This window comes from Miniopterus natalensis, chromosome 9, assembly GCF_054644295.1.
Source record: "Miniopterus natalensis isolate mMinNat1 chromosome 9, mMinNat1.hap1, whole genome shotgun sequence".
Lineage (NCBI taxonomy): Eukaryota > Metazoa > Chordata > Mammalia > Chiroptera > Miniopteridae > Miniopterus > Miniopterus natalensis.
In genome coordinates this window covers 11,800,265-11,813,602 of record NC_142089.1, presented here as the reverse complement: position 1 = coordinate 11,813,602, position 13,338 = coordinate 11,800,265, and the positions used below count along the sequence as shown (strand labels likewise).

The window sequence follows — 13,338 nt, the reverse complement described above, 5'->3', positions numbered from 1 at the left end:
CTGACCACCCCACCCCCACTCCTGACCTTTTAATTGGGGCATCCCCCCCCCGTCCAAATTCCGAGTGGAGGAACCCCGAATTGGTGAGCTCAGGGTGGTACCAAGTGCTGACCCGCTCCCTCCCTCCCACCCCTTGGACCCCCAGATGCTGGGCACCCACTTGCGGCTCAGCCTCAGGGACCCGAACTACCTGCTGGAAAGGGGGTTCTGGGTGTGGCCTGGGAGCCGGAAGAAGACGGGTTTTAAAGGGCAGGAGGCGAGCGAGGGCCGGGGGAGGGGCGGGGAGGAAGACGCGCGCCCCTAAGCTCGGCAGACCCGGTTTTCTCAGCTCCAGACGCCGCCGAGGCGCCGCGGGCCTCTCGGAGCCGCGGGCGGCCGGGCGGGAACCCCACGGAGAAAGTCGTCATCGCTCCCTTGAAGTCACCCTCGGCCCCACTCGCGGCAGATGCAGCGCGTGAGCGAAACGAAGGAGAAGATGTGAACAATTCAGCGGACTGTGACCCTGGGAGGCCGGAGAGAAGGCGAGAGTCCGGAGGCGCCACGAGGCGGAGCCGACATTCCCATGCAGCCGCCGCCAGGGGCCGCGGGCGGCGGGGCGCGCCGCGCTCCGGCCCATCCGTCAAAGGGAGACACTTGGGCAAAGTTGGCCCCTCGCCTCCCTCCTCCCCCAGCCCCCGGCCTTTGCTCCCCATTTTAACGGACAGTTCAAATTCTCCCCCCTTGCCCCCCCCCAAAACAACACCAGGTCGAGTCGGGGATTAGAAAATTAAAAAAAAATATTCGTTGGCGATTTCTTTCCGTTATTGGTTCTCGGCTCCCTTCCGCCTGGCCCCCTTCCCTCTTCATAAATAAAAGTCCGAACCTATCAGATCTCGTTCGCTGCCCCCTCCTCCTCCTCCTCGTACTCCAGTGGAGCACTTTTGCACAACTTACCCAGAGAATCCCTCGCCCCCTCGCCTCCCCTCGCGCCCCGAAACCCGAGAGGCACCTTCCTCCCTCCCCGAGTGCTGTTCTGGGGGCGGGGGTGTGAAAGCTCGTGTGTAAGGGAGTCGCTGGCGAGCGTGGTCCGGAGAAAGGCGTGGAGAGCAGCGCCGAGAGGAGGGGGGCAGCGGGAGCGAGAGGATAAATATATAAATAAATACGAAAAAGAATCCAGTCCGCAGCCTCTCGGCTCAGAAACTTTGGCCCGGAGCGCGGGAGCGCGGCGCGCGCGGGTCCCAGGCTGGGGGCCCTGACTCCGGCCGCGTCCCCCGGGTCTGCCCTGCGCATCCGCCCGCACAACTTCTGGCCGAGCGGGGCGGGCAGAGGCGGACTTGGGGTTGGCGTGTTTGTTTGTTTGAACTTCCCCGTCGCCACCTTCCCTCCCCCCAACCTCCTCCCCCACCTCTCCCCCCCCTCCCCAGCTTCTGGACGCGGAGACTGCAGTCGGGGGTGGGGTGGGGGGGTGGGGGTAGGCAGAGTGTGGGGAGGGGAGCCGTAAGAGGTTAAAGAGAAAGAAGAAGACGGAGGAAAGAAAGAGATCGCGGCGGGGGTGAAGGGAAAGGACGGGAAGCGATTTTTGCCGACTCCGGATCCGTCTCCGGCGCGCGCGAGAATGGCGGCGCTTCCCGGCACAGTCCCGAGGATGATGCGGCCGGCGCCCGGGCAGAACTACCCCCGCACCGGGTTTCCTCTGGAAGGTAAGATCGCGGGGCTGGCCCCTCACTCCAACGCCGGGAACTCGAGGTCCTCTGAGAGGTGGCAATCCCCGGGGGTGGGGGGTGGCGGCGCCGGCGACAGCGCGGGGGTCGCCTTCCCTTCTGGGTCCAAGTCCCCGCGCCAGACCCAGGAAGTTTTGGGAACCGACACTTGTCCGGTTTCGCGTGGATCTCACTGACCCTCGGCCTCAGCGTCACGGGTCGTGGGCTCTGGCCTTTTACCCGCAGAGCCGGACGCATAGATTGGGGCTCCTAGTCCATTTCGGGTCCTAGTGAATTTCAGTTCTTCCCACTGTTTTCAGATACTTTCTCTCCCTCGGATACTTTCTCGGCTCGGTGCGTTCCCGGGCTACAGGGCTTGCCACTCTTGTTTTGAATGGTTTCTTTCACCTCGGGATGGTCTTCCAACCCCTTTTATTTCGAAATAACCACCAATGTACGGTATTTTATTTGTCGAAACGGGGAACGCCGCCCGCTTCTTCCAAAGCTGCTGGGCGTGGAAACAAACTAATTCGAAAGAATAAACAGTAACGAATTCCCCTCCCCAAACTTTTCATTCGGGCTTCCGAACTCTGGAAATCTCCCAGGACAGGACCCCAAGATGCCAAGCGGGCACCGCGATGTGCGGACAAGGGGAGAGCGTTCGTTTTGTAACGTGTGCTCCCTAAAGATCCAGCCCCCGGGGGGTGAGCAGAGCGGACCGGCGACGAACCCGGTTCCCGGCTGGAGACGGCGCTGGGAGCGCGCGCCGCCGGGACCGACCCTTTCCTGCGTTTTTGTTTTTGTTTTCTTTTTCAACTAACGGGAGGTCTTCGACCTGTCAACTGGGAGACCGTTCGGCTCCTGGGGGTAGGTAGCCCAGGGTGTCAAAGATCCGTGGCTCGCCAGAGGTGCGACTTTGTGTGTGTGTTTTTTTTTAAATTACTCTTCTTGTAATCGTATGAGCCCTGGGTGCCGTGAGGCAGGGGAGAGAAGGCTGGGAGGAGGTGCGCAGGCAGGCAGCCCGCGATCTGGGGAGGTGGGGGGGGGGGTCCCTCTGGCAGCGAGACGGCGCGGGTCCCTGAATTAGACGGAGGCGAAGAGAGTGGCTCCGTGATCAAGTGCGCGCGAGCAGCCACGCAGGCGGGGAGCGCGCGAGCCGGGGGATTTGCCGTAACCCTCTCCCGCAGCCAATGCCGGTGAAACAGGCGGCCGGGACGCGCGGCGGATTAGAACAATATTTGCCCAACATGACGGAGAATACTGAGGAGAGCCGAGCGCCGGTCGCTAAAGAGGCTCTTGAATATAAAGTTGGGTGCTCGAGAGCTCTCCAGCGCTAATGGCATAGCCCGCCGCGGAGACCGAGGGACTCTGACTTGGCGACGCACGGTTTCTGATTAAATCCGAGGGTGGCTTCAGACACCCTACTTTTACAAAGAGAGGTGGGGGGACCGGGAGAGCGAGGGGGGGAGGCCGTGGAAACAGCTCAGCAGCCTGAGCCTCTTCTCGCCTCCCCCCTTTCCAATTATCCTGCCGGCTCCCTCCTCCACGGGGGCTGTGAAATCGTCCTAATCTGCCAGATCTCCGCAGCCGCAGAGTCCCCAAATTGCGGGGATCCGGGCCGGATTAGTGTACCGGGTGCCCCCCAACCTTCTGAGAGGAGACTGTGTAGGTTTTGCATTAAGGCTTCTGAAGCAACACACGCTTCCCTCCCCAGCACACACCAGGAGTGCCTGTCTTCCTGGTTCCCAAAGTCGCCCACACCCAGGGACTCCGGCCATCTGTGTCCCGGCCCCTCCGAGCCTGCAGGGACAGCTCGTGGATTTCCAAAGCCAAGCCGGTATTTCATTTAGGAGACGGCCCGCAGTGGAGTATGTCCCCAAATCATCCTAAAACGAAATTAGAACTTTGAGAGAGGTTAGATGCAAGGGGCGTCCCTAGAGAGACAGCCAAGTGTCCCCAGGGGCAGCGGACAACAGTGCTATGTCACACAGTCCTCAGCTATTCAGTCATGGGTAGGACAGTTCTGTGTCCCAGGCCGGGGCTGTACATACGAGTAATCAACCAGCCCCTTCTGGCCCCCCACAAAATGAATCAGTCTTGACGACTTAGAGCATGGAACTGACCAGATGGGCCACATCTCACCCAGTGCAGGCGTCTCTAAGAGGCAGGCAGCCCTGCAGCCCAAGCTGCATCGGGGGAACAGAGAACCATTGGTCCCAGAGCCTCCAGACTCCACCAGACTCGGCCTCTGCCTCGCTCCCCTTCTCAGAGCCGTTCAGATCCCCCAGGTGTGTCCACATTCCGCTCGGTGTGGCAGGAGTGGGAATGTACAGCAACTGGGGGACTCTGGCAGCCATGACCCCCTCTCCATCCCTGCAGGACCCTCCCTCAGCTTCATGACAATTTTTTTTTCCTGATTGCTCGACTGCCACGGCTCCAAATGTTGGAAACTCAGAGCTGTCAAAGGTCTTGGGGCTCGAGAAAAACCGGAGTCAGGGGGTGTACTCAATGTATCCTCTCCCTGTGCCTCTCTCTTTCCTCGTCTCCCCTCCCTTCTCCAGTGTCCACCCCGCTTGGCCAAGGCCGGGTCAATCAGCTTGGTGGGGTCTTCATCAATGGGCGACCCCTGCCTAACCACATCCGCCACAAGATAGTGGAGATGGCCCACCATGGCATCCGGCCCTGTGTCATCTCCCGCCAGCTGCGTGTCTCCCATGGCTGCGTCTCCAAGATTCTCTGCCGCTACCAGGAGACCGGGTCCATCCGGCCTGGGGCCATCGGTGGCAGCAAGCCCAGAGTGAGTGTCTTTGCCATAGAGCTGGCAGTAGGCTTCCAATGGTTGGGGGATCCTGGCTGTGACCCCGCTCACTACCCTGTGTCATCCAGTAACACCGATGGCTGTATGCTTCTTACGGAAAATACAGTGGGAGAGTGTCCCCACCCCCAGATATTCCTCCCCACTGTTTGAATTTCTCAGGGATGGGAATAACTGAGGTCTAGGTTGCCCAGGACTTTGAGGCCAATGAGTTATTCCTGGGCTGTTTCTACATCTGTCCCGACCCCCTATCACCATCCCAGACCAGGGATAATCTTCCCTCAGTCTTGCCTGAAAGAGTGAGGAGGGGTATCCTGAGGGTCCTGGTTTGGTTTCTGCTTCATTATCTATCTCTACCCTATCCCCACCCCACCCCGCTGCCTTCCCGGGAGCCAGAACAGGTTTCCTGAAAGGATAAAGCTAATTTCGGAAGGAGGGCATGGCTACCCGAGCCGCCAGCCTGGCCTGGGGCTCCTGGGAGGTCGATATTAAAAGTATCTCCCTCCCCCCACCCCATCTTTCCACTCCTCCTCTCCCACCTCCACCTCTGAAGCAGGTGGCGACTCCGGACGTGGAGAAAAAGATCGAGGAGTACAAGAGGGAAAACCCAGGCATGTTCAGCTGGGAGATCCGAGACCGGCTGCTGAAGGACGGGCACTGCGACCGCAGCACCGTGCCCTCAGGTGAGAAGGCAGCTGAGCCAGCAGAGCTTGCCCGAGCCTGACCGGGGCTCGGGTGCGCGGGCTGGATGTGGGCAGAGGGTGGGTGGTGCGGAACTTGGAGAAAAGTTGGGAGGGAAAGAGAGCCAAAGGGCAGAGAGGGAATCAAAACCGAAAAGAAGGAGGGAATCAAAACCGAAAAGAAGGAGGGAATCAAAACCGAAAAGAAGATGGAAGGAGAGAAGGAAGGGAGGGAGGGAGGGAAGGAAAAGTTAACCTATACTGTTGGGTGAGAAGGGCAGCTCCCTAGGCACTGTCTCAGAGGGGCGGCCTAGAGATGGGTTTGTCCCGGGAGGTTTGATCTCCGTGGGCCCCCTGGGCCCCCTTCTCCAAGTCACCATTTCTGTTCTGTTGCTGCCACCAACCACCAGTGGGTCTCAGATGTAGTGGCCCTGGATCATGCTGCCTGTGAGAGAGAGAGGGGGGCCTGGGTGTGTGTGTGTGTAAGTGCACGCAGGGCTGGGGCACACCTGAGCGTGGGCTGGCATCGCCGGGGCTGGGGGCCTGCCTCCAGGGAGGTCCCGGGGAAGTGGGTGTGGATGTGAGTGCGCCTAGGGCACAAGCGTGTGCGAGGCCTTGTAGAGGAATGCGCAGGTGGGTGTTTCTGCGGGTCTTGCCACGGTGTGAGTGCCCTGGGTGTGAGGCTTTCCCTTCGGTGCCGGCTGTACTCGTGCCCCCGGGGAGGTGTAAATGCTTAAATGTGGGCTTGAGTCCCCTGGCAGTGTGTTGGGGGAAGGAGCCTCAGGCCTTCGTCCCGGGGGCCCAGGCGCCGGCCCGCGCTCCCTGGCCCCAAAAACTTATATTCGCTCTTTTGCCTTTGAATTTCTGAGGTTTAGTGAGTTCGATTAGCCGAGTGCTCAGAATCAAGTTCGGGAAGAAAGAGGAGGAGGAGGAGGCAGATAAGAAAGAAGATGACGGTGAGAAGAGGGCCAAGCACAGCATCGATGGCATCCTGGGCGACAAAGGTAGGGAACCTCCCCGGGCCGCAGAGCCCGCATTTCCCCCGCACGCTGGTGTGCGGGCCAGCGGTCTGCCTCGGTCGTGCCCGACCGGCGGGCAGAACTTGAGCAAGGAGAACTCGCAGCCCCGGGGCAGCCAGGAGCCTCTCAGGGTTTGTGGAGGGCGCCCGGTTGGTGCACCCTGAAGCTGGGCCGGGAGCAGAGCCCGGGCACAGAGGCCTCCGAGTCCCGGAGGAGCTCGGCTGCAGGTTAGTGCACCGGCCGCCGCTAACCGCGCGCCCAGCTTATCCAAGGACTCGGGGACGGGTGTCCTCCGGGGCTGGTGTTTTGGTTGCAGGTCCCAGAGTGGATCTATTATTTATAGGAAACTTGGGCAAGGGGGGCGGGGGTGGGGTGGGGGCGAGGAAGGAGGGGCCGGCCTGCGGCTCCCTAAATGAATTTGTTAAACAGACCCGCACACTCTCTCTAAACGGTCCCTTGAAACCCTGCCTGACAGTTGACTGACCGCCGCAATCAATAAAAATTAGCGAGGGCCGCTGCCTCTCATTTCCGAGTTGCCAAGGCCCAAACCGAGACCAGGGGGAGTGGGGAGGCAGATGGGTGAACTGTTAAGGTGCTCTTCTCTGGCCGGGCCACAAGTTGAGGCTAAGTTCCCAGAGCCTGCGTAGGAGGATCCCAGTGAAGGAGAGAGATTGGGGATCCCACACCCTCTTCCCCTTTCAGTGCCGCTAAGCGTGCTGGAGCCTAAGCCCAGCGCTCTGATTTTCCAGGAGACAAGCGAGTGAAGGCGTTTATCTTTCAAGCTCCCGCGTGCCTGGGAAGGGGGTTTGTGCTTTCGTTTATTGATGCGGGAAGTTTCAGGAGAAGGGAAAGTCCTTCCTGGATGCCACTTCCCCTCGCAGTTGTCTTTGAGACTCGGTAGGTGTGCTTGAAGGAAGGCCGTGGGGAGAAATAGAAATGGAAGACCCAGAGTCACAGACTAACAGGGAAGAAGCAGGTCCCCAAGTGCACACGCAGGGAGGCAGCAGTAAAGACAGTGGCCGTTCGAACCTGTAAACAGTGGCTTTGGGAAAAGTGCGGAAACTTGGAAAGAGCGTGTTATGTTCGAGTTTCCTGCCAGAGGTTTCTTGAGGCCCCCTCTCCTAGCCTCCTATGAACTCCTAGCCCAGGTCTCTCTCCAGTTTTCAGTTGTCTCTCCCAACCTTGAAGATGAACTTCACAGACAAAGCCCAGCGAGGCCCAGCCCCCACCAGCTTGGTTGGAGGGGGAACCATGGAAGGGGCAGGGGCAGCCCCTTGTGAGAGCAGCCTGGAGCTGGGACAGGGCGGGCTATTGACATTCAGGGCCCCAAGTGGAACCCTGTCCCGCCAGGGACAAAAGGACCAGGGAAGAAAGGGAGTGAGCTGTGCCTGGCACCCCGCTGTGCGGGGCCTGCAGAGGGGCCTGGGTCTGTAGCAGGAGGGGCCCTGCCCTGCCAAGCAGCCCCTGGCAGGCGTGAGGCTGCCCAGAGCCCTGGCACCCCTGGTGGGGGGGGGCGGGGACCCAGTCCTTATTCTAGTCTGTACTTAGTTGGACTTCTTTTTTGTGGGGTGGGAGACAATAAAACTTGAATAATCTTTCCCACCAAATACCGCACAGCAGACTCCGCTTCTGGGAGATTTGGTTTTATTTGGAGAGACTTTTTTTGGAGGGGGGTGGCGGGGGTATGTCCAATTCATCTTGTGAAGAAGCACAAGAGATTACTTTCTTTTGAGAAAAAAAGGAAAGGAAGAGGATGTGAAGATTTGTGATTTGGGGAATCCCTTTGACTCTAATGAGCTCGGGGGTTTCCAGTGCAGGTCTGGGCTTACAAAACCAGCTAACAGGCCACTTCGCTAGATAGAGGTTTTTCCTGCAGCAGAACCAGGAAGCTCCGCGTCCCCAGGGTTGAAGGAGGAGCCTGGCGGTTCCAGATGGGAAGGCTGAGAGCACAGGCACTGAGAACGCGGAGTTGCAAAATGAAATGAAAGCCGCAGGCCTGGTCTCCGAAAAGCCTCGCAGTTTTTGAGTGACAGTGGGCATGTTGGGCATTGTGACTGCGAGCTGGATGGCCCTGGAGGTGCTCGTGTCTTTCAGTGTGATGGTTTGCCCGTGGGCTTTTGGATTGGAGTGCTTCGCTTGTATTCTGAGGAAGTGGGATTCTGCGTGGGTGTGCAGTGTCATTGCAGATGGGCGTAAACGGACGGTGTGCCGGTAGGGTTGTCTTCCCGTCTGTGGATAAAGCCTCTCAGCTCCTGATGTGGTACCCCGGCCAGTCGTGCCCAGCTGGAACCTCTCATCTCTCTCCCAGGCCCCAGACATCTGTTTCATGGCCAAGTTAAAGGTGAAAAGGCCTCTGAGCCTCCACCCAAGTCGATCAGGTGGGAAGAGGCAGAGAGGTCCCATGGGCAGAGCAAGGGCAGGGGTGCACATCCCCAAACTTTGTTTTGGCCCCTTGCTTTTGACAAATGCTATCCCCGGGAGTTGCCCCACTCATGGCGGGGAGCCGCCGAAGAAGGGGTTTAAGAGCTCTCCTCTTTAAGCGCTAAAGAGAGATCCCTCCCTGAGTCCGTTTTTTCCTATCGTCCGCTCGGCATTTAATAACGTTAAGACTTATTAGAGCTGGTAATGAAAACTGGGACTGCTGAATAGGAAACTGTGTTGGAGAGGGGTGTAATAGCTTCCAGGCATGGTAAGAAACTATTTATCCGCAATCAGTCCTCACTCTCAGAGTTTGAAGCACAAACGTTAAGTTGAAGGGTTTTAAAGCAGATTAAATTGAGCTTTTATTTCTGTGCACTTTCATCTCTGAACAGCTCACTCCTGCTCCCCTTGGGCTGATATTCATGAGGCTGTTCGTATTTTTTTTTTTTCCTCTTATCCTTGTTAAGACTGAGTTATTAGGATTGTTGGTTGTGAGAATTCGCAGACCACTGAGGATAGGGGCTCGGGCCATGCTCTGCTCACCTGGAGAGGGAAGTGGACAGTTCCGTGCCCTTACCTGCTGGGACTCTCTCCTCCATACCCCTTCTCCGAGGATCAGGGGACAGAGAGGCCAGGGACTTGGCCAACCAGGAAAGGGTCTGAGGAGGGATGAGAGAGAACAAGATTTTCCTAACCTGAGCCCAGGAAGACTCTTGTAGGAAATTTGATAGGGGTTTGCACAAACCATCCTTCTGTGGGAACTGAGGGAGTGAGTGTGAAGAAATAAGCAATAATAATAAAAAGCGATAGCAACAGTAATAATGAGAGCACCAAAGCCTGGAGCATCTGACTGTGCAAATTTAGGCTGAAACTGACCAGATCAGACATGGGGCTCCGCAGCATTGTTCTCCCGGCGGAAAGCCCGGCAGGGCCACAATTAATATGAAATAAGGGAAAAAGTAACAAGGTTAAAAAAGAGGAGTGTGCATTTTCCTCAAGGGGTGGTGGTGCCAGTGCCAAAGTCCATGGGAGAATTTGCTGATTTCCCCCGTATGAAAGACCATCTGAGGTGGGGGCCAAGGGGTGTGTGTGTGTGTGTGTGTGTGTGTGTGTGTGTGTGTGAGAGAGAGAGAGAGAGAGAGAGAGAGAGAGAGAGAGAGAGAGAGAGAGAGAGAGATGTTTCTTCCCATTTTTCCTTTATTTTTAAAGCGGCAAGCTTACAGGTGTGCAGTGGGAAGCGGAGAAGGCTCGGGAAGGAGGGAGAGCCCCGAGTGGAGTGTCGGTTTTAGACACTTGTAAAAGGAGGTGGGAAACAATTTAATTTGGCAGCAGCGGTAGCTGCTAATGCGGTTTTCGGTCGTTTGCTACACAGGAGGAAGCTGTTTTGATTGTGTGTACAAGGACCTGCCAAATTTAATTAGGCTCCGGGGGAGCGAATGAATAGGGGAAGGGGGGGCACGGCTCCCCTCAGCCCACACCGTTTTTTTTTTTGGGCTTCACACCTGGAAGGGGCATTGTTTACCGGATAGGAAAGGACGGGGAAGGGAAGGAAAGGGGAGGGGGTCGCAGAGGGAGAGGGGCCTTGGAAGGGGGAGCCAGGGAGGAGAGGGAAGATAGTCCATTTATCAAGAAACAATCTGCATTGATTTAAACCAACAAGTTCCCTCCTCTGTAAATGTGTGTTTAGAGAAAGGTAATTGACACTCCACCAAATCAAAGGATTACCCGGGGTTGGCAATCTAATCAAACAGTCCAGGCGGGATTTGAAGCTGTTCAGAGTGGGATCAGCTTCGCATAATGGGGGCTCGGAGGAAGCTGGGAGGGTGTCAGGCAATTCCCCGGCCTTAGGCAGCGCTGGGTGGTGGGTACTTAGTGAGACCCGAGGGGGAGAGGTGGGGGCGGGGGCTGCGCGGGGCCCTAGCGCTGGGGGTGGGGCGAGCCGCGGAGGCGCTGCGCGCGCTGGGGACGCGCGTCCCGGGGGAGGGGGCTCCTGGCGAGTCTTCGCGGGGCAGACGAGACTCCCCCTTTCTGCCTTCCACCCCCCCTTCAAGAAGCGAGAGGGGGAGGAGGGAGCTCAGACAAGGGAAGAACAACAATGAGATAACTATTACAAAGGCAAACACTGGCGCTCGCGCGCGCGCTCGCAGCCCCAGAACCCGCGGCAAGTAAACAAAGTCCGCCAACTGCGCGCCAGATAAACTCGTGCCTAAATCGAGTGTGACGGGGCCGGGAGAGAAGAGACAGAAAGAGATAAGGTTGGAAGGGGAATGAACGAATATAATCTAATAGACATTTACAAAACAAACTTGAAACAAGGGAGAACAGGCGAGCGGAGGGTAATTATCCGCCCCAGAGACCGAGGGAAGCCGGTGGAGCGCTGGGGGTGGGCTTGGGGAGCGGAGCCGAGGGGGAGCTGTGCGCTGGGGGGCAGAGGGGGGGGCTCTGGGACTCCACCGGGCCCCGGGAGCGGGCCCCAGGGGTGCTCCAGGGAAGGGCTCTGCTCCCAGATGGAGGTTCCAGCGCAGCTCCGTTCTCCCCGTCGCATTTCTAAACAGGGTGGCGTCCCCCGCTGCCAGGGCTTGGGAGTTTTACTTTCACCTCCGGGCCCGCACCACCTCACGCCGGCTGTTTCCAAGCGTTTGTACCTAAAAGACTCCCGTGCACGGCACAGCCTTGGAAGGAATTAGATATTTACCCGTTTGAAATAAGCCTGGCTAAGAAGAGAGAGAGAGAGAGAGAGAGAGAGAGAGAGAGAGAGAGAGAGAGAGACATTGGAAATGGGAGGCTAGGGGAAGACTTCACACGAATTCATCACTAGGACCGGCGGAGGGGGAGATTTACCAGGCAGTATTGGGAAGTTATTTAGATATTAATAACACATTTTCCCGAGGCGCGACCACGGCCGCCATCTGCGCTGCTCTGCGAGCTATTTGGCTGGGTGAAATATGGGCGTCTCAAATGTTGGGAAGAGATAAGGCAATCAGACTAACCCTGGTCCTAAAAAAAAAAAAAAAAAAGGCATCGCAGCGTTAAACCCGGATTAACCTCCCCCACCCTCACCGCCCCCTCCCCTTTCGCAGCTTTCCAAATTTTTCAGTAGAATTTACATGGAAGGATTTAAAAGCACATATAACAAACGCTTTAAAGCAATAAGGTGATTACTTGGGCTTTTTTTTTTTTTTTTTAAAGAATTTCTGAAAATGATAGTTGTTACACATGGTATGATATAGAAGTAATATTATATAAAAACCATATATAGTTTTGTCTAGGGAGAAAGGGCTGAACAAATGAGGTTTCCTTCCAGGTGGGTTGCTTCTCTGGAGTCCCTATTTGCCGTCATCAGCAAACCTGATGAGGCTTCATTCCCGATGGGACCTCAGGGATACAAACGTGAAGTGTCCCAGACCCCTGGTTCCGGCCAGCGCAAGGTCCTGGTCTAAAGCCAGACACCCAAGAAGAGACAGTGCTTGGTGCGGGGAAGCCTCCCTGCTATTAGGAGCACGGAATAGAAACCCCAAAGGGGAGGTTCTTCGGGAACTTTGGGGCCCTGAAGGCCAACACAAAGGGGGGGGCACATTCCATGAATTCCAGAAAAAAAATAGCTGTTCTCCCTCACCCACTCCAGACTAATGAGGTAATTAGGAAACCCAGTTGGGGTTGGGGAGGAGAGGCGGTTGGAAGGTTAGGATGCGCCCCTCAGTTTTTGCTGTCCTAAGCCTTCCCTTCCCCCAGCTCTTGACTGAAAAGAGGAAAAAGGTGGAAGTGGGGTCAGTGCCTTCTGACCTGCTCTGGAGGGATTGGCCCTGGCTGGGGTCGGGCAGGGGGAGGGAGGCAACTCGCCTTCCCAAATCGAATCAAGGCAGAACGGTGACCTAAGGGGGAAACTTCGCCATTAGTAGATAGACCTTAACAAAACTTCAAACAAAGTCGGGGGGGGGGGGGAGGCGGTGCCTGGAAGGAGTCCGGAGAAAAGGGGGGGAGGGCGCCTGGAGGAGGGAGAGAAGCGGCGGAGGGGAAAGGGGAAGCGGGAACGAAAAGGAAGGGGTGTAAGCCGGGCATGTCCAGCGGGGGTCTGCTGCGCCAGGGACTTCAGCCCTAGGGGAGAGGAAAAGCGTCTCCAGCCGAGGCGGCCTCGGGAAGGAGGAGGGGAAGCTGCGCGCTCCCCTGGCCGCGCTCTGGAGAGACCCTCGAGGGCGCTCGCCCGGCTGTCCACCGGGCAGCGGAGTGAGGGTGGGCTGCGAGCCTGCTGCCCATGGATGCATTGGTTCCCGTTCCTAGACACTGCAGGGTCATCCTTGGTTTCTTGGGTCCTAGGGGTGCGCTGGGCCCGAACCTGGGTGGAGACCAAGAGAGGGATGGGCAGAGACCAGGGAGCCACAGAGAGTCAGAGGAGAGAGAGAGACCGAAAATTCAGCCTGAGAAAGACCGATCGCGGGCGGAGAGTCTGACTAGAGCGTTTGCAGAATCCGAGAAAGGCCGAGGGGCCCAGGGAAGCCCGGGACAGCAGGAAGACAAAGAGACAAGAGTCCCCGAGAGGCTGGCCCTGGGACTGGCAGAGCAGGAGAGGCCGCAGGACCCGGAGACCGCCGGCGGGAGCGCGCGGGGCCGAGGGGGCGAGCGCGCCGGGCCCGACGGCGGCGGGAGGCGGGCGGACGCTGTCGTCCTTTTGATCATCCGCGGCTTCCCCTTATCGGAAAGCGCTTTCGGTGACACTGGCACAAAGG

General features: G+C 57.7%; 1 protein-coding gene across 1 annotated transcript in view; it reads left to right on the top strand.

Annotated features, from left to right (window-relative positions):
- Positions 1-1,515: 1,515 nt before the first annotated feature.
- PAX7 (paired box 7) overlaps positions 1,516-13,338 on the top strand; it is a 90,055-nt gene continuing 78,232 nt past the window's right edge. The window contains exons 1-4 of the mRNA XM_016214718.2: positions 1,516-1,679; positions 4,241-4,476; positions 5,048-5,177; positions 6,050-6,178. Coding sequence (XP_016070204.1) covers positions 1,595-1,679; positions 4,241-4,476; positions 5,048-5,177; positions 6,050-6,178 — 580 coding nt within the window. The 5' untranslated portion in view covers positions 1,516-1,594. The remainder of the gene's footprint in view (positions 1,680-4,240; positions 4,477-5,047; positions 5,178-6,049; positions 6,179-13,338) is intronic.